Below are 21,233 nucleotides of genomic sequence, written 5' to 3' on the forward strand. Positions count from 1 at the left end.
GAGTTTCAATAAGGAGAGAAGAAGCAGTTTTATTTGAGTCATGAATATTCAGGCGGGATAATTGTAGTTGCTGAGGGCTGACATTTTGATATTTTAACAACCCTGGAGGACATCAATGCCAGAAATTTCTCTCTATTTTGCTTTCATGAACTTTGTTGAAACGACCCTTAGTTGCTGAGATATTGCCATGCAAAGGTTTAAAAACAGGAAAATTGATGTTTCCTAAGACTCGCCCAAAAAAACTCACCATTTTCTAAAGTCGATATCTTAGCAACTAATGGTCCGATTTACAATGTTAAAATATAAGGGTAATTCTCTACCAACTCACACGAAATCAGGAAAAGTTGCTCCGACCCCTCTTCGATTTGCGTGAAACTTTGTCCTAAGGGGTAACTTTTGTCCCTGATCACGAATCCGAGGTCCGTTTTTTGATATCTCGTGACGCAGGGGCGGTACGACCCCTTCCATTTTTGAACATGCGAAAAAAGATGTGTTTTTCAATAATTTGCAGCCTGAAACGGTGATGAGATAGAAATTTAGTGTCAAAGGGACTTTTATGTAAAATTAGACGCCTGATTTGATGGCGTACTCAGAATTCCGTAAAAACGCATTTTTCATCGAAAAAACACTAAAAAAGTTTTAAAAATTCTCCCATTTCCCGTTACTTGACTGTAAATTTTTTTGGAACATGTCATTTTATGGGAAATTTAATGTACTTTTCGAATCTACATTGACCCAGAAGGGTAATTTTTTTTCATTTAAAACAAAATTTTTCATTTTAAAATTTCGTGTTTTTCTAACTTTGCAGGGTTATTTTTTAGAGTGTAACAATGTTCTACAAAGTTGTAGAGCAGACAATTACAAAAATTTTGATATATAGACATAAGGGGTTTGCTAATAAACATCACGAGTTATCACGATTTTTCGAAAAAAAGTTTTGAAAAAGTTGGTCGTCATCGATCATGGCTGTTCATGGTCACCCGCGACAGACACGGACGACGAAACTAAAAGAAACGCAAAAAGTAACTTATTCAAAACTTTTTTTCGTAAAATCGCAATAACTCGTGATGTTTATAAGCAAATCCCTTATGTCTATATACCAAAATTTTTGTAATTGTCTGCTCTACAACTTTGTAGAACATCGTTACACTCTAAAAATAACCCTGCAAAGTTAGAAAAAACACGAAATTTCAAAATGAAAAAAAATGTTTTAAATGAAAAAATGACCCTTCTGGGTCAAAATTTTTGGGTAAATTTCCCATAAAATGACAAGTTCCAAAATTTTTTACAGTCGAGTAACGGAAAATGGGAGAATTTTTAAAACTTTTTTTGTGTTTTTTTCGATGAAAATACGTTTTTTTCGGAATTCGTAGTACACCATCAAATCGGGCGTCTAATTTTACATAAAAGTCCCTTTGACACCAAGTTTCTATCTCATCACCGTTTCAGGCTGCAAGTTATTGAAAAACACCTCTTTTTTCGCATGTTCAAAAATGGAAGGGGTCGTACCGCTCCTCCGTCACGAGATATCAAAAAACGGACCTCGGATTCGTGATCAGAGACAAAAGTTACCCCTTAGGACAAAGTTTCACGCAAATCGAAGTGGGGTCGGGGCAACTGCTGTGTGAGTTGGCGGAGAATTACCTATGAAACATTCGTGAAATTTTCCGATCATTTCGAAAACAATATTTTCAAAATTTTTAAATCAAAACTAACATTTCAATAGAGCGTAATACTGCATTTGAGCCGGCCGCTCAAGAACTATCCTTTTCGGAAGCTAATAACTTTTCAGCCAAAAATCCTAAAACTATGGTGTCTTCGGGAAACTTGTTCTAAAATTAATAAAGGTCCTACATCAGAGAATTGAAAAAGATTGGACGACAATTGCGCCCTCCACAGGTAAAAAACTGAATACATTTTGACGATTTTCCCCATACAAACTTCAAGCGATTAGGGGGAGGGGTTCCCATGGTTTGAATGAGCTCAAATTTGGAATTTAGTCTAGTGATGGGTCAATCTTTGATTTCAGGGGGTGGCCTCGAGAAAGCCCGGATTTGGACCACCCTAACACACATACATTTAAATGAGATCCGGCCTGAAAATAGTAAATATCACTTAAGTGGTCATAACTTGATACAGGGTTGCCAGATCTTCAAAGTTTTAAGCTCGTTAGAAAGGTCTTTCAATTACATAGTAACATTTGGTACGAATTCAGGTCATTTATCTAGCATCCGGATTTATGCGAAAACACATTTTGATTCATAACTATTGATCTACTTATCGAAACTTAAATTTTACATACAAAGCATTGAAAATTTCGGGCATAATTTCATACCATTTCTACCCGAAATTAACAATTTTATTTATTGGCAGGAAATTCACTAAAATTCAATTTTGTTGATTGGAGCGTGTTCAAGAACATCTAATCTATTATACATCAACAAAGTTAAGAATTAATTATACGTTACGGCTAGTAAAATCGAAGCTCTACCATTTCTCCCCATAAATCCAATTATGACGCTTCGGTAGCATATCAAATTTATAGAAAAAATTTGAATCTACCGCAAGCAACCTGTCACTCAGCATTTACCAGTTCATAATTCGATTTATTTTCCTTTCTTCCAAGGACACTATTGGAGGGGTTTCGACCCTTTTCCAATAAATCCTCAAGTCTGGACGGCAAGTGATATTTGATCACTTTTTCAGTCATAGCGCGCACCCTTCCTTATAACTTCATTCTTAACTTTTATTTCTTTATTTAATCAAGCCGTGGTGCGACATTCCATGGTGTCGATGCTTGGTCGGTTTTTTTTATTGTTATTTCACAGGAAAAGGAGTGCTGAACATGACGATCGAAGGCACGATCCAAAACGAGTCTTGAATAAGTGTGGTGAAGACTGTAAAAATATCAATTAAAATATTAAATTAATAATTTGAAAACTCCGTTCCTCAAATTTTTTTCAAGTTTTTGAGTGTTTGTTTTTGGGAACGTCAAAGTTTACTTACTTTGAAGATTCTGAATTAAATATTTTGTGCAAACATCTTGTTAAGAAATACATATTTTGTTTTATTGCGTTTTTACCAAATTATCAAATTTGATAACATTTTTTTAATGGCAGAAACACTTTTTTTCAGCGCAAAGCAGTTACGGAGTTATTGATTCATATTCCAAACGTGACCGGCACGTCGCTCGACTTACCCCGTCCGATATCGATCTCTAATGGATCAAGGAGTGGCCCGAGTATCGTCAATTTCCATTTGAACAAAGTTTCCAAACACGCAGTTGTGTCCGGTCCCATCTTGCCGAGTAAAAATAAAATAAAAGTGAAACATTTGCCCCGTAATGAAATTCTTTTCTTACGCAAATACGCGCAATCGCGATGTACGGCCTCAAAGCATGATTTGAGGTTGATTTGTTTTTCAATGGCTCATGTCCGGCTGTCAAGAGTGGCTCAATCTCTCCCCCCCCCCCCCACACTGGAATCCCGCCCTGAGGAGGATTTTTGGAGCCGCTCCGACAAAGCACCGGAAGCGGAAGTTTGAGTGGTGGAGCGCGAAACATCACACACAGACAAAAAAAAATGGTGCTGGACAGCCCCATCCGATGAATTATGGATATATTCACGCGATAAGTTGGCCATGCGGACGAGGGACCTTACAAACAAAATCAAAGAGATTAAAGTGGGGCGACTTGAGGAGAAAAGGGGAAGAAGAAACGAACGCAAGCTACAAAAATTAAGCAAAAGAGTAGATTTCCGATCAACGGAAAAGACCAAAGGAGCTTGTACACGAAATAAAACAAGAAAATGTAATGTAAACAAATATCAACAAAACAAAGGGAGGGGGGAAAACAAGTGTCCGAAAGTGTCGGACGTCGCCAAGGCCTTGGTGGTCATTGGCCCGGTTCCAAGAGGCGGCCAGACAAGCACAAGTGAGAGGGTTTTAATAATTAAACACATCCCGGTCAAGACGCGGCAGGCTTGTTGACTTTTTCAATTTCTCAATATTTGACTTAAATCTGAGGTGCAGAGAAGTGGATAATAATTAATAAAATGAGGAGAAAAAAAACTGGCTGGACCTGCAAGCCATCCGACACTGCACATCACGGGGAGATATTTGATTGACCATGGCCAGAGGCCACCACGAGGGCTTCAACGAGGTGGTCTCCAACAGCACGGGATGTTTGTGTTGACATAAGGCAACTTTATAGCGATGAGATTCCCTACGATTTTTATTGGAGATGTAGAGTGACTTTGGTCATACTGAGCTATTTCTTAGGAAATATTTGTGATGTATCAAACTCAACAATAGAAAATATGTTTTGATTGACTGTTTAATACTACCATTTTGTATTGTTGTACATAACTTCTCAAATGTTACGCTTCTCTTGTTTCATATAAAAACGATTCATTTAGTGAATACAATCAGTTCAAAAACATCATTCCTCTTCAACATGGCTGTTTTTGTAGTAAATTGCTCCCTTGTCAATCATATTGAAAATCTGTAGATCCTATCAAAAGAAATGAGTAATGAAGCATATTTACTCATTACTTCATTACTCATTTCTTTTGATACACGGAGAAAAAAGAGATCCCAAAATCATGAACACCCGTTCATGAAATTGGGAACCACGAACAAAGTGTTCAAATTACATGGTACGATTTTGAAAAACTAACAATGGCATTTGAACAATTTGTTCGTGGTTCCCATTTTCATGAACGCTTGTTCACGATTTTGGGAACTCTTTTTTCTCCGTGTAGGGACTTTTTTTTTAATCTGCTCAAACTTTTTGGGGGCCTTCCCTATGATTGAAGAAGCCATTTTGAGGCATCGGTTTACCCATACAGTCAAACCCCGTTGGTTTGACGCCAACTGTTGTCAAACGAACGGGGTCACTTTTTAGTTCGACACCCCTTTTACACAGCGTTCACACATACTACCAAACATTTGTTATATTGTCATATTTAAGCAATGCTATTTGGCTGCGATAAATGCTCGTTTAGGAGCTTATGGTTTTAAGTGAGTTTTCTGCATGCCTAATGGCACTCGACAGCTACAACACCCTTGGTTTCAATGAAGCATGCGATAAAACCGTTTGGCATGGCAATGCCAACTGGTTTTCAAGCCATTATTACAACTTTCATAAAACCTTATTGAAAGCCAGTCGGCTTTTATTTTAACCAGGTTTTATATCCGAGGCAAAAATCCTTGTAAAAGCCTATTAATTAGCTCTTGCTTTTTGGTTGCGGTAAATGTCCAAATAAAACTATTAAGCTATCAAGATGCTACCATAAAACCTCAATTATTAAACTAGGTGGTGGCTAGTTGGTTTAAAAATGTTACTTGGGAGAGATTATGGGATTTTGGCTATATGGGAGACATTGGCTATAATCGAATGGAAAATCATTCAAACATAAAAAAATATAGTGTTTTGGAATCAGGATGATGGCAGCTATCCATTGTAATTATAGTTACATGGAAATTTTCACAAAAGTACGTATTTTTCCTGTATTTTGAATATGCCAATTTTTACTCTGAAAAAACCTCCAAATATTTGTTACTGCTATTATGGTACCAAATGATCATGTTATGTCATACATTTCGAATGTCATACAAGTTTTTTTGAAAATAGTAATAATTATCACAAAACTACGTATTTTCGAAAAAATACTCTAAATATCAGTTTTTGGCAATATTGTTATCAAATGATTGGGATTTTTTATACATTTCGAAAGTAATAAACCTTTTTTGAAAATACTCAATATTTTCACAAAACTACGAATTTTTGAAAAAATATTCAACATTTCAGTTTTTTTTTGCAATATGGGTATCAACTGATCGGATTTCTTTCAAACATTTTGAATGTAATAAATTTTGAAACTTTGAAATTTTGAATATTTTTTTGGAAACTTTTGAGTATTTAAAAAAAATGTGTTTCAACTTTCAAAATGCATGAAAAAATCTCGATCATTTGTTACCCAACTGAAATTTGAAGTGTTTTTTTCGAAAATACGTAGTTATGTAATTTATTTTAGAATTTAAAAAATATTGTTACTACCTACGAAATGTATAAAAATTTTGTGTTATGAATTTTGAATGTATGAAGAAATTCCGATCGTTTGATCCTATATTGTATTTTTTTCCCAAAAAAAACCTTGTTTTGAGAATATTTTTAGTTTTTAAAACCAAAATTATAATATTCGAAATGTATGAAAAATCCCGATCCCGAATCCAGATTTTCAAAATTCAGAAAAATTACGTATTTTGTGAAAATTTTCTTGTAATTATGAGTGCAATCGATGGCTGACATCATCTCGATTCCAAAGCACTATAGTTTTTTTTGATGTTGGTATGATTTTTTATACGATTATAGCCAATGTCCATACTGTATTCAATTTCTGGATTCAATTTCTGGAGAGCGAACCGCCCTTAATTTCCTTACAAACTTAGGAAAAAAACAAAGTGCACTTTTTTCTGGGGACTCCAAAATTCACATGCTTCTTTATGAGAATTAATGTACAAAAATAACTCATTGTTGTACGTGAATTCAACACATTTACAACACCTTAACTTTACATGGCATTTTAAACACAACCACCCACATTTACCTTCAACCACACATCTATTGCAATTACATTTTTTTTGTAATGTTATTGTTGCTACCGCGTTCGAGTGCACCTTTTATTTCAACTTAATTTATATTAATTGCTGGATAATTGTTTTGAATTAATTACCGTTGGTTGGTTGGATTGTTGAATGGTTTCGAGCACTTATTTGTTGGCCTTTAGTTTTGCCGGAGCACTTTTTTTTTCCTAACCTCTACCTGTGAACCACAACTGCAACGAAAAGGGAGGGAGGGCAGGAGAAACAACCAGATGAAGAGGAAAAACAGCACACCTCGCGACTACTGGAATTACTCGCCATTATTCAATTGCCCCTCTGTAATAAATGCGCGCAACCGTTAATAGGGTTCATTTGTGTTTATATAAGTATAACATACAAGAAACAGAGAAAAAAAATCATAATTTTATATACCAGACCCCGGGCGACGAGATCGAGCTGGGAGACCTTCACGCGCTGCTGCCAGGCCTTAGTAATTGTAGGCCTTACGTGCTAACCCGAAGGTGCCCATTTTATACACCTGGGGCGAAATTTGGTTCCTTCCCCCTCCTGAGGGAAGGTACTAATTGGAGGTGAATAAAATGAAATGAATTGCTTCCCCTTTTTGCACTTCCAATCGACTCTGGTGCACTTGCGCATTTCTAAGGGTCTCACCAAAGGTGCAATTAAAATTGCACCATATAATATAAGGTTTCTACTTTTTGTAATCACGTGGGTTAGGAGTCATCCCCAAGTTTCTGGCACAAATTTTGCAAATGGCTAAACTTATGAAATTTCTTGTCAAAAGTATCCACGTACCCAAGAAAACACACCACAGGATCTGATAATCACTCCGCTTCTTACTCAAGCCCCAATTAGATTGTGACAACAAGGCGCCTTAACCCGCAAAAATCTACATTTTCTCACGTGTCACCTAACCTGACCAACGAGCAACATGTCAACCGGCAGAGGCACGTCCAGTGGTGCCGATGATCGCGTCTAATTCGCTCCAATAACCGTAATCATCATCTTAAGCCGGGCTGGGTAATCGTTGTCAACCCCGGCCGGCGGCCTGTCTGGGCCTGCTTAGATGCACCGAGAAGTAGCTGCTGTCAACCCGAGCAGCGGTAACTAACACGGGGGGGAGCAACCGACAATTACATCGGACGACTCTGGCGGATCTAGTAGGCTGTGCAACGCACAGCTGATCCCAGCGAAAGGAGTGCCCCTTGCGGAGTTAATTGTCTCAGAAGCTGGCAATTATTCGGTGCAGTCGAAAGTCGAGAAGGTTGCGTTGACGGATACAATTTCACTGTCTCGTTGGATGTTGTTGGGTGTGCGCGCACCTTAAGAATTGGTCGCCATTTTCAATTTTCACGAAAGCGCATTTTCACACGCTTCGCAGTTGGGAAATTTTTGCTACGTCTGTAGACCTTGCACGGATTGGTGTGGAGGGACCTTAATTTGAGAAATTTCCTAGAAACTCGGCTGATGAGGCAATGGATTTCCGTTTTTGTGTCGTTTGAATTGCGTGTGTGCCACAAAGTATGGACCAGTTATGGTTCCCACACGTTGTATTGGGTGCTCTAGATGGATAGATGACTGCAATTTTAAATTGCAGTGACTGCAAAAAGGCTAGTGCAGTTGAGCAGTGTAATTGTAGTAGAATTTATTGATTTGGATATTTTGTTTACTTTTCTTTATTAAAAATTTAATTTTCAAAATACTTTTTTAACTTTCGATTTTTTGAACATGTTTTAGAGGCTTTAAAAGGCATCTTTTGTGTTAGAGTTTGAAATGGTTCAAAATCTACTACCGGAGTTATTTTTTTAATTTTTGTAAAGAATGTGATATTTGGAAATAACAAATCCAAATGAAGCATATTCTTAAAACTCATTATAAAACACCAAATCAAAATCGAAAATGACTTTGCACATTTTTTATAAGATGCACAATTTTATAGTAATAGGCATCTTTAGGTAATTTTTAGAAGTTTAAAAACACTTCATAAAGTAAATACACCCCTACAAACAATGTTTTGAAAACAGAGAAAATTGTCTTTATTTGTTATTACAGAAATTATTGACCGGACTGCTAGTTGCTAATATAAAAAGATTAAATATAGTGAAAAATGATTTTTTCTAAGTGCCATCTACTCGCAATATCTCGGAAACTATTGATTCGTTTTTCAATGTTAAAAAGGAAACTTGTGTGAAACGTTATGCTTTTTACTAATGAATATTATAATTCCGAATTTTAAAAGCTAGCTCAACATTTGGTAACTCTTGATTCAAAATTTCCCTGCGGATGGAACATATTTTTGCAGGAATGCGTTTCTCTCATATTATTCAATTGCAAGAATTGATCATTTTCCTAAAAAACACCTATAAATGCCGGTAAACATTGCTCTTTATCTAAAAGACAATTCATTTGAAATTTTGATATTTCAATTAATTGTTTTATTTGAAAATTAAAAAATAAATCCAGTGTTAGATTTTGTACCATATTAAGAATGGTACAAATTATATTTAAAGCTTTGGATTGGGTCAAAGTGGGGGGAGAGTCAAAACATTAAAATAAAATAAAATTAAAACTTTTGAAAAAAAATTATAAAATGCTTTATACAGTCCAGACTCGATTATCCGAAGTTCGATTATTCCGAAGCTTTGGATGGGACTTCGATAATCGAACCATGAACAATTTTTTTCATATTTTTTTTATTTTTCTTTTAACATCAAATTCAAATTCTGCCACCCCATGTTAGTCAATATTTAATGGTTGCCTTAAAAATAGATAAATGCATTTTTTCAATATTTCATCACCGCCATTTTAGCCACCATCTTGTATTAAACAATATTAAATCACTTTAGAGTAGTTTAGGGGTCATATAAAAGCTCAACAATAAAAAATAAGATAGCGAAACAAAATCGTGATTAGATTATCAGAAGTAAAATCCGAATTGAAATAAAATGTTCCCAACACTTAAATTTGGTACATGCTTTTCGCAATGTTAAATAACTAATTTTGATAATTTTTATTAATTATAAGCATAAAATAATATTTTTGTGATTCCGTCGTGAAACTACTTACTTTTCCTGTCATTCTTGAACTACGAAATAGCCTACTTTTCTGTACCAAAAATAACAGAATCGAATAGCAACACTTTTCAAAATCAATGCTGAAAAGTTCTACTTTTCAGCACTCAAATGGGTGCTGAAAAGTTGAAACTTTTCAGCACTTGTTTCGAAAAGTAACACTTTTCAACATTTTTTTGATTCAAACGATTTATTGACAAAAAAAAAGAAAATTTGACATAAAATTTCACTAAGTGTGTGTTTTTTGGAATTGCAAAAAATGTTGTATGGAACTCGTTGCAAAACTTGATTTTTCAGCACTTTTCGTATTTATCCAACTCGGTGAACCTCGTTGGATAAATGTACGACTCGTGCTGAAAAAATCCTCTTTTTGCAACTTGTTGCATAAACTACTATTATTATTTGTTGATTCTCATTAAATATTAAATATATTGTAATGCTAAAAGTTTTTTTAGCCTAAAACACACCACTAAACATTTGCTGATGGCTTACCATTTTTTTCAACATTTGAACAATGTAACACTCAACAGAAACCAGGCTAAATATCCATGTGAGCAAATATTCAAAATACTGAACTTGATAAAAATATTTGAAAGTTTTTGCATTACCAAAAAAATTAAAAATAGACATCGTTATGCACACTTAGAAAAAAATCGAACAAATTATTGATTATTTGGGGGAGTATATCAATAATTAAAAAATCAACTTTCAAATTCATCACTTTTATTAAAATTTCAATATAAAGACTACATTTCAAGGCCAAAATAATCTTCATTAATAAATTGGTTTAAATTTTCTTTTAGTTAACAAACATTCAACAATAAAAAATAATTTTAAAAAATCAGTTATGACTGCTGACTTACTTTTTGGAATTTTCACATTAGATCTGATCAACAACAATTTTTAACCTAAGGTTTTGGGTTGTTATTATTTTTTCTTTTCATTACCGATGATCAGGATTTTCTGATAACAAAATCAGATACTTTAACAGCTATTTTAACTTTATATTGAAAAGACCTTCATTTTGTAATTCCCACCTGCGGGATGTGTTCATAAAAGTTAACAATCGATTTAAAAAATAGCCAATTAAAACTTCGTTTCTCAACAATTTTAAATATTTTTTTTAATTTTTAGTCTCCTAAAGTAAATTGAAAAATTAGAACATTGAAAATTGAAGTGATTAGACGTCAAATGAAAAATCGGTATTTTTATCGTAATTCTATTTAACCTGGAAAGTCCAAACATAACCAGAATCAGGAAATTCTTTCGCTAGATACAAATTTTCGAATATTCACAAGCCCATTTTTTGCAAATTCAAATAAAAAAAAATATTGAAGCAAAATTTATATTTAAACATATATATTTTTAAGGCTGAAGCATGAGTGTGAAAAAAAATATTTTTAATTTGATAAAAATAAATGATTCACCTTAAGTTTACAAAAATTCAGGAAAGGTTATCACATCTGTAGGTTTTTTAAATTAAAAATTACTAAAACGATCCATCGGAACATAGTTTGCAATCGCAAAAAAATCATTTTCGCAAAAGAAAATCGCTCCCGAAGTTCTTCAAGAAAATCAATCTGCTGATGTTTTTTTGCGAATTTCCTTACCAGCACCACTTAATAATATTCATTTCATTTTGTTTACACACCCACCTACAAAATATGACAGGTCATTTTTCGACGTGTTACGTTACACTTACAAGTGTAGCAGTGAAAAAGATGTTTCGCCGAATAATCAAGATGATGTTTTTTTTAGATCCCTTTTACCGATCTTTCGTGCGCGAGAGAGGAGAGCCATGTTCCCTTCGGATTTTCTCTCTTGATGAACGTTCAAAGATTTTTTTTGGTGATGATGATCACATGCAAAAAAAAACATTTTATTATATTCTGCTCATAGAAAACAGACTTGATTGTCCAAAGTAGTTTTATTATGCCAACTCACACAGCAGTTGCCCCGACCCCTCTTCCATTTTCGTGAAACTTTGCTCTAAGGGGTAATTTTGGTCCCTGATCACGAATCTGAGGCCATTTTTTCGATATCTCGTGACGGTGGGGCGGTACGACCTCTTTATTTTTTTTTTGTTTTTGTAGCTGAAGTGATAGAAATTTGGTGACAAAAGGACTTTTGTGTAAAATTAGACGCCCGATTTGATGGCGTACTCAAAATTCCGAATTTCTATCTATTCACGGTTGCGAGCTACAAATCACTGAAAAACGTGTCTTAGTAAAAACCAGAAAAATGAAAGGGGTCGTACCGCCCCACCGTCACGAGATACCGAAAAATGGACCTCGAATTCGTGATCAGGGACCAAAATTACCAAAGTTTCACGAAAATCGAAGAGGGGTCGGGGCAACTATTTCCGGTTTCGTGTGAGTTGGTGGAGAAGGCTTAAAAAACTGTTAACAAAATATAAAAATTGCTAATTTGGGCGAGGGCTTCCTAAAATTGAAAGCGAAATATTTCACTGATGACGTGTCGCATAATGTATAAGATCTTTATCAATATTGTATAACGGCCTTGTTGTTCTATATTGCAAGATTCCTACTCGAAACTAGGTGTTTGAAGGCTCTTTGTATACTTAGCTCCAGGGATGGAATAATCGCAAAAAAACTTTTTTGTTTGCGAATTTCCTTCACCCGCGAAAAAGAGAGGAGGCAAATCACGCAAAAGAAAATCGCTCCCGAAATTCTTCAAGAAAATTAATCTGCTGATGTTTTTTTTTGTGAATTTCCTTATCAGCACCACTTAAAAATATTCATTTCACTTTGTTTACACACATTGCCCATCTACAAAATGTAACAGGTCATATTTCGACGTGTGACGTTACACTTGCAAGTGTAGTAGTGAAAAAGATGTTCCGCCGAATAATCAAGAAGATATTTTTTTTTAGATTCCTTTTACCGATCTTTCGTGCGCGAAAGAGGAGAGCCAGCACACTTCGGATTTTTTCTCTTGATGAACATCCAAAGATTTTCGGAGCGGCCGTGGCTGACTGGTTACGGTGTTCGATTTGTAAGCGAATGGTTCTGGGTTCGATTCCCATCTGCTCTCAAAGAGAAATATAAGAACACATAAATTTGAAATGATGAATATGAACGAAAAATCAAAGTCACTCGAGGCGGGGTTCGATCCTCCGTCCTTTGGATTGGTAAGCAAAAATGCTAACCACTAGGCCATGACGACTTGGTAAGAGTTAACTGGAATTAGGAATACTATATCAGAGAGCGAGTTGTGGCGCTATAACCACGGCAAATAGTGTCCAGGGCATTCGTGGAAATACAATGTCCCATCCCAGAGGGTCCCGGAGTACCAAACCTTCTTAGCATGGTGCTCCCAACGAATACAACCAAAATCTCGGAGCGTATGGTGGTGTGTCCCCACGCTTCTTCCTCCCCTGTCGATTCAGAATTGTGTTGTTGTTCGAACACTCAGTGCTCAAACTCAACCCAATTACGAGTCATCTCTGCGATACGGCTTTACGCAGTAGGCCTGGCCGCTTTAACGCTTGTGATGTTTCACTGCATTCTAATGCAATGGCGCACTACAAATGTTAATAAATGACAAGAAGAGTGCTAGGCGTCATCTAACCTAATGCACTCTCCAGGATCCCTTCGAAAGATTGGCTGCGCTAGGGTCTGATTAGATTAGATTAGATTAGATGAACATCCAAAGATTTTCTTTTGATGATGATTATTCCATCGCTGCTTAGCTCTCATCCTGGATTTGAACAGACGACCTTTGGTTTGTTAGTCCAGCTTCCAACCAGTGACCCTACCAACGCAGGTTTATATATTTTCCAGGGAAACCATGCTCTTTTTGTATGTCTAGTCCACAAAATTGTATAAAAACTTGTATGGAAAATCCAAAAAGAAAAAAACTTTTCATACACCCAAAGGAAAAATATACCTCAAAATCTGCAACATTGGATTTGCTGCAGAAAATGTCATATTTTATAACATTTTTTGCAGCAAGCCCGTAGATCATTTTTGCCCGCGTGTAAAAATTTCAGCGATCTGCAGTTCTCACCAACACATATAATGCTGGCCCGTCCCCGAGCAACACTCCAAAGAGCATATGTTGGTGCTCTTTCACTCACTTTACTTCAAGCGTCCATAGCGCGGTGGTAGCGTGTCGGATCAATAACCAAGAAGTTGGTGGTTCATTCCTCGTTCTGCTGAGTGTTTTTTTTGTGAAATACAACCAAAAAGCCGTCGGTAATGTCGATAATTGTCGGTAACGGGCAAAAATGTCATACTCCTATATCGCAAAAAATGCATGAGGACAGATTTCATGCAGATTCTGATATACTTTCATGCCGCCATGCATCACAATCATGCGACTGCCAGTTGGGTGTATAATAGGATGTAACAAAAATGACTTTTTGGCGAGCATTCAAGGGTTTGTTCCGGTGGGCATACTAAGCCCAAATCCAAAATATGAGCTTGATTGGACGTAACAGGAGCTGGCGCTCCGCCCTTTAATTTTAAATGGGATTTAACCCGTAAAAAAGATTTTTTCAAAAATGTCACTTTTTGAGGCATTTTGGCCATTGAAGCGTTTACCAAAAACATCACTGGCGTGTAGGCCAGATCCTTGCGCATCTTTTGGTATATATAACATTGAAGTTTGGAGCATCCTGGAGCTCGGTACAGACCTTCAAAGTTTGGCATTTTTTCGAAAAATCGGTCCCGGCAAAAAAGATATGCGTCGCGCCTCGCGACGCCCTAGACGCCATCTGATTTTGCCGGGGCCGATTTTTCGAAAAAATGTCAATCTTTGAAGATCTGTACCGAGCTCCAGGATGCTCCAAATTTCAATGTTATATATACCAAAAGATGCGCAAGGATCTGGCCTACACGCCAGTGATGTTTTTGGTAAACGCTTCAATGGCCAAAATGCCTCAAAAAGTGACATTTTTGAAAAAATCTTTTTTTACGGGTTAAATCCCATTTAAAATTGAAGGGCGGAGCGCCAGCTCCTGTTACGTCCAATCGAGCTCATATTTTGGATTTGGGTTTAGTATGCCAACCAGAACAAACCCTTGAATGCCCGCCAAAATGTCATTTTTGTTACACTCTAGTGTATAATAACTCCAATCATAAATTTCAACGGACAGCGGTTACAGTTACACATTTGGCTGTGTGGATGCATTCGACGTCCCTTTTTTCATTCCATGATATTGAGAGACGAAAAAAAGAAAGAAAAAAACCGCCATGGATGTAGGGGAAATAAAACGCGGTCAGCTGCAATAAATGTGTGATTGCTGCTGCCAGCTGTGTGTATGCGGTAGGTATAAAAAATGTATATAAAAAAAAACAATGAAATACATCAATACATGAATGAATTTCTCGCGATGAGCAGCGAATTACGGCAGCGAGCTGAGCGGAAGGGAGACCACGCCTATTTATTTGCTTTAATTAGGGCCTTCTTGTGGTTTTGCATCCGTGAACGTGGAAGATTTCAATTAGTTGGATAAAAAAAAGTGGGCGAAGTTTTTTATTTATGGGCCTCGTCAATGAGCAGGAAATGGATATAATTGCATTTTGATTATTGGGTTGGAGCACTTTTTTTTAATTTGAGAAATTTAAAGTTGTGACATTCTGATGTTGCTTCCCATAAATTTATATGCTGAAATCAAAATTAAGTTATCACAACCTCCAATCTTCTACTCCCAAACAATCCCTAACAACGTCCCACTTATATGGGTCAGTATCATTTCAGCAATCTCACACCCACCAATTTAGCGGGGAATGATGCGGGTCTCGTGGCCCAATTATGAAACCCTGCCGGGGGAAACCGATCTCGTTAATCAGGCTCTACGACCAGCCATGGCTGGTTGATGTCTTGATCCCTAACCACCGAGTGTGTCACCCTGACCACAATCCCGAGGGCCAGCATAATTTGCGGTTTCGAGCCCTGTTTCCTCCCCCTTCGAGGGAGGTTTTTCTGCTGCATTAATATGCTCACTTAGCACACTTTTGGTCGGTGCGAAAAATTGATACTTTATTTATGTTTGCATTGCATCCCAGGCCTGTCAATTCGATCGCCGAGTGGGGGTACCTTTAACTTTGATTAATGACTTGCGTTGCCAGAAGAGTTCGCCCTCGAAGGTTCCCAGAACATGAGATCGCTCGGTCGGAGTACAAAAATCCGCATGAAATCCAATTTGGCTGCGAACTGCCATCGACATGAGCTCGTTTTGCTAAATCGACTTGGATTCCGAAATGCGGGTGTCACACACCGGTACACAATGCTTGCCTTCCAAGGGAAGAAGGTATCGGAGCTGGACTTTGACGGCGGCCTTTGGCAACACTCAATTGGTTGGGCTTCCTTCCAAGGCAGGCTTACGGGGAAATGAATATCAGCGGCATTGCCGACGATGAACTAATTCCTGGGTCGGTATGATATTAAATATTCCTTTGCGCTACCTGTTTGGGGTGATTTGGTGAATTGTTGCACCATCTTCAGCTATTGATTTATTTAAAAACAATTTTGAGCATATTCTTCCAAGATCAAGATTTGTACAAAAACTCCCCGCTTACCCTGCTTATCATCGTTCTAGGGCCATGTGTCTTTTGCCAACTGTGTGTTTTTATGTTTCGTACCATGATAGCAATATAATTGTGGTGAATATGAATAGAAGCTACCTTGCGAGTAATTCGATATTGTCTCAGACGGAATTTAGTTTTCAATAAACATCGTCGTCATTTTCGTTCGCCACTTCGAAGAAATACCTTTCGGACTTATGTCAACACAAGACGGGTATCGATTGGATTTTAATACGAAATAAATCGACTTATAGGAAACGGAGGACACGTGCTGAACTCTGGATGTCAACAAAGTTCAGCCGGTGTAGAATTGCTACTTTGTTGAAGGAGGTTCAAAAATTCTCCCTGCTCAAGCCCAGACAGGAGGAAAACGACGCGCTCGGCACAGTTTTCTAAAATTAGCCTTCACTTAACTCATAAAATAGGCTAATTAATACTAAAATTGGAATGTCATCTACGTGCCGTGATTTGCTCTACCCTGTTTTGCTGCCTTCATTCACCGGCATCACAACAAAAGTGGGAAACATCTAAAATCTGTCACATCTGGTAAGAATTCATTTGTTTGGCACAGACGCGCACATGGTTCGAGGGGAAATTTTGAACACAGCTTAGTCTGGGATGGCAACGTATCACCCACTGAATCGGCAATCAATCAAATCGAAGGTTTGCTCTGAATTCTAATAATCTTTTTTTGAAAACAAGTTATTTATACTGCAACTTAATCTAGATCAAGCTTGTCCAATCTCCAGCCAACAGGCCTGAACCGGCCTGGAAATATTTTGCCCTGATTCCATTTAATATTTTTCATGACATATAAAAAATACGGATTCGGAGACATGATTTTTTACTATAAAAACTAGGTTTTTCGACAAATGATGAAAACGAGAAAAATCTACATTTATCACCATGGGTCTTGATTGCTCCAAAAAGACTCATTCACTCGCGAGCACAAATCTCACGCGACGCAGAAAACTCTCTCTTTAGCACTCCCTTTCACTAACACAATCGGGTAGTACACCGAATGGTTCAAAGAGACCGGTTGCGCTTTGTGACTCAAAATCATCTGCGATCAGCTCAAAATTGTCAAAATTGTCAAAATTGTCAAAATTGTCAAAATTGTCAAAATTGTCAAAATTGTCAAAATTGTCAAAATTGTCAAAATTGTCAAAATTGTCAAAATTGTCAAAATTGTCAAAATTGTCAAAATTGTCAAAATTGTCAAAATTGTCAAAATTGTCAAAATTGTCAAAATTGTCAAAATTGTCAAAATTGTCAAAATTGTCAAAATTGTCAAAATTGTCAAATTGTCAAAATTGTCAAAATTGTCAAAATTGTCAAAATTGTCAAATTGTCAAAATTGTCAAAATTGTCAAAATTGTCAAAATTGTCAAAATTGTCAAAATTGTCAAAATTGTCAAAATTGTCAAAATTGTCAAAATTGTCAAAATTGTCAAAATTGTCAAAATTGTCAAAATTGTCAAAATTGTCAAAATTGTCAAAATTGTCAAAATTGACAAAATTGTCAAAATTGTCAAAATTGTCAAAATTGTCAAAATTGTCAAAATTGTCAAAATTGTCAAAATTGTCAAAATTGTCAAAATTGTCAAAATTGTCAAAATTGTCAAAATTGTCAAAATTGTCAAAATTGTCAAAATTGTCAAAATTGTCAAAATTGTCAAAATTGTCAAAATTTGTCAAAATTGTCAAAATTGTCAAAATTGTCAAAATTGTCAAAATTTTCAAAATTGTCAAAATTGTCAACATTTTCAAAATTGTCAAAATTGTCAAAATTATCAAAATTGTCAAAATTGTCAAAATTGTCAAAATTGTCAAAATTGTCAAAATTGTCGAAATTGTCGAAATTGTCAAAATTGTCGAAATTGTCGAAATTGTCGAAATTGTCAAAATTGTCAAAATTGTCAAAATTGTCAAAATTGTCAAAATTGTCAAAATTGTCAAAATTGTCAAAATTGTCAAAATTGTCAAAATTGTCAAAATTGTCAAAATTGTCAAAATTGTCAAAATTGTCAAAATTGTCAAAATTGTCAAAATTGTCAAAATTGTCAAAATTGTCAAAATTGTCAAAATTTGTCGAAATTGTCAAAATTGTCAAAATTGTCAAAATTGTCAAAATTTTCAAAATTGTCAAAATTGTCAAAATTATCAAAATTGTCAAAATTGTCAAAATTGTCAAAATTGTCAAAATTGTCAAAATTGTCAAAATTGTCAAAATTGTCAAAATTGTCAAAATTGTCGAAATTGTCGAAATTGTCGAAATTGTCAAAATTGTCAAAATTGTCAAAATTGTCAAAATTGTCAAAATTGTCAAAATTGTCAAAATTGTCAAAATTGTCAAAATTGTCAAAATTGTCAAAATTGTCAAAATTGTCAAAATTGTCAAAAGTGTCAAAATTGTCAAAATTGTCAAAATTGTCAAAATTGTCAAAATTGTCAAAATTGTCAAAATTGTCAAAATTGTCAAAATTGTCAAAATTGTCAAAATTGTCAAAATTGTCAAAATTGTCAAAATTGTCAAAATTGTCAAAATTGTCAAAATTGTCAAAATTGTCAAAATTGTCAAAATTGTCAAAATTGTCAAAATTGTCAAAATTGTCAAAATTGTCAAAATTGTCAAAATTGTCAAAATTGTCAAAATTGTCAAAATTGTCAAAATTGTCAAAATTGTCAAAATTGTCAAAATTGTCAAAATTGTCAAAATTGTCAAAATTGTCAAAATTGTCAAAATTGTCAAAATTGTCAAAATTGTCAAAATTGTCAAAATTGTCAAAATGTCAAAATTGACAAAGTTGTCAAAATTGTCAAAATTGTCAAAATTGTCAAAATTGTCAAAATTGTCAAAATTGTCAAAATTGTCAAAATTTTCAAAATTGTCAAAATTGTCAAAATTGTCAAAATTGTCAAAATTGTCAAAATTGTCAAAATTGTCAAAATTGTCAAAATTGTCAAAATTGTCAAAATTGTCAAAATTGTCAAAATTGTCAAAATTGTCAAAATTGTCAAAATTGTCAAAATTGTCAAAATTGTCAAAATTGTCAAAATTGTCAAAATTGTCAAAATTGTCAAAATTGTCAAAATTGTCAAAATTGTCAAAATTGTCAAAATTGTCAAAATTGTCAAAATTGTCAAAATTGTCAAAATTGTCAAAATTGTCAAAATTGTCAAAATTGTCAAAATTGTCAAAATTGTCAAAATTGACAAAATTGTCAAAATTGTCAAAATTGTCAAAATTGTCAAAATTGTCAAAATTGTCAAAATTGTCAAAATTGACAAAATTGTCAAATTCACGAAGTATTTGTATCGCTGTGTGGAGCAATTGGCCAAGGCGCTGCTAGCTGCCAGCGCAGTCGTGTTCACTCACGAATGATTGCGCGCTCCAGTCGAAAAAGATTTGATCGGCGGTGAGTGAGTGATTTATGGTCTTTGATCCGAATATCAAAATCCTTGTTTTCACTAGAACTGCGATAACTTGAAAAATTCATAATTGAAAAACGCAACACCGACTTTGACCAAAGTCGAGGGACATAAACCTCAAAAAAATGCAGCAGCAAATTTCGTTAATCAACAAAAACAAAGATGCACCAAAAATAATATTCTAATGCTGGCACACTTCCAACAGGCACAGGTACACACCCACCGTTTTTTTTTTAATGCCAAACGGCATGCAATATGACCTACAACGACCAGACGGCAGCTGGTTTCTACTCGTTTTGTGGACGAGAGTGCCAAGAGGAAAAAAAACTGTTTAGCACCTTGACTTTTTGGAGGTTATCTTTTGGTAGAGTTTTTTAACGCTGATTTTAAAATTGATTTTATTTAATTTCAATAATTGTTAAAAACATCAGATTTGATATTTAAACAAATTCTATCTTGTGTGACTAAAAAACAAGCAAATAAGACAGTTTAGGGTTAACTCATTACCAACCCCGCCGGTTGAAAGCAAGAGTTGAAAAGTCAAACACAGCATCCAGAAAAATAAAATCTCAAACACAAAAAGGTTCCCTCGATGATCCCCGGGGCAGGACGGCCTTTCTGTGTATGTTCTGTTTGTTCTTTGGAGGTTAGGTTCAATGCCAGAGCCTTCCCGAGGAGAGTGTATCGAAAGTGGCCAGGCAGGTTGAAGTGCAAATAAAAGCCCCTTTATTGTACACACCACACGGAAACCTGTTTCGCGTCCACAAAGACCCCTCCAAAATTTTAAGCAACTCACCAACGGCGGCGATTCCAGATCGGCGGAGGCCTCCGGAGGGACCGCGGTGACCACGGTGGTGCCACCACCGTACTGGATCTCGCACAGGTCCATCGGGGACGAGTACGTCGGGAGGGGATTTTTGGACCGAATTTTGACGGATTTGAGCTTAACACTGTCACAAAAAGGGGCAAGAACTCTTCACACGGCCGCGCTACTTTTACGACGAAAACGTACAAACGTAGAAATTTCCCGCGGGCTTTTTTTCCACCCTGTATAGTTATTCTTTTATTTCGTGTTACACCAGGTACGCGTTGAGAGCGAGCGAACAAACAAAAGACGATAAAGACGATGACGTTCCGGACGCGACGCGAGTTCGACGAATTACTCCGCTCAACCTGGGCTGAGATTAAAAAGGGGAAATTTCAATTTCACACTTGTGCCGGTAATCCAAACTAATCAACCAATACGGCGGAGGGGGAGAACCACTACTACTACAACATCAGAGAAATGTTTCTATAGAAGTGCTGCACGTTAAGTTGAAACAAAGCGCGAATTGATTGCTTTTGATGTTGTGATTTGTTTAGGGTAAACAGACCTAATGTTAACATCTCTAACAACCCTGGGTTTTTTTTTTTTTTTTTTTAAAGGTCCAATAAACTAAATTTTAAGTTTTTGCTTTTAAGGTGTTTTTTGATACCCCTGACTCAAGGTGGTTTACTCTAAAAAATAATATCAAATTTAATAGAAAATAAAATAACAACAAATTTTCGAAATACA

At 35.8% G+C, this 21,233-nt stretch overlaps 1 protein-coding gene across 2 annotated transcripts in view; it reads right to left on the minus strand.

Annotated features, from left to right (window-relative positions):
- LOC6047340 (protein dead ringer) overlaps positions 1 to 20,959 on the minus strand; it is a 148,410-nt gene extending 127,451 nt beyond the window's left edge. For both annotated transcript variants that reach the window (XM_038262820.1, XM_038262819.1), the window contains exon 1: positions 20,475 to 20,959. In XM_038262820.1, the coding sequence (XP_038118748.1) occupies positions 20,475 to 20,567 (93 nt within the window). In that variant the 5' untranslated portion in view covers positions 20,568 to 20,959. The remainder of the gene's footprint in view (positions 1 to 20,474) is intronic.
- Between the last annotated feature and the right edge of the window lie 274 nt (positions 20,960 to 21,233).

Source organism: Culex quinquefasciatus, chromosome 3, assembly GCF_015732765.1.
Source record: "Culex quinquefasciatus strain JHB chromosome 3, VPISU_Cqui_1.0_pri_paternal, whole genome shotgun sequence".
NCBI lineage: Eukaryota > Metazoa > Arthropoda > Insecta > Diptera > Culicidae > Culex > Culex quinquefasciatus.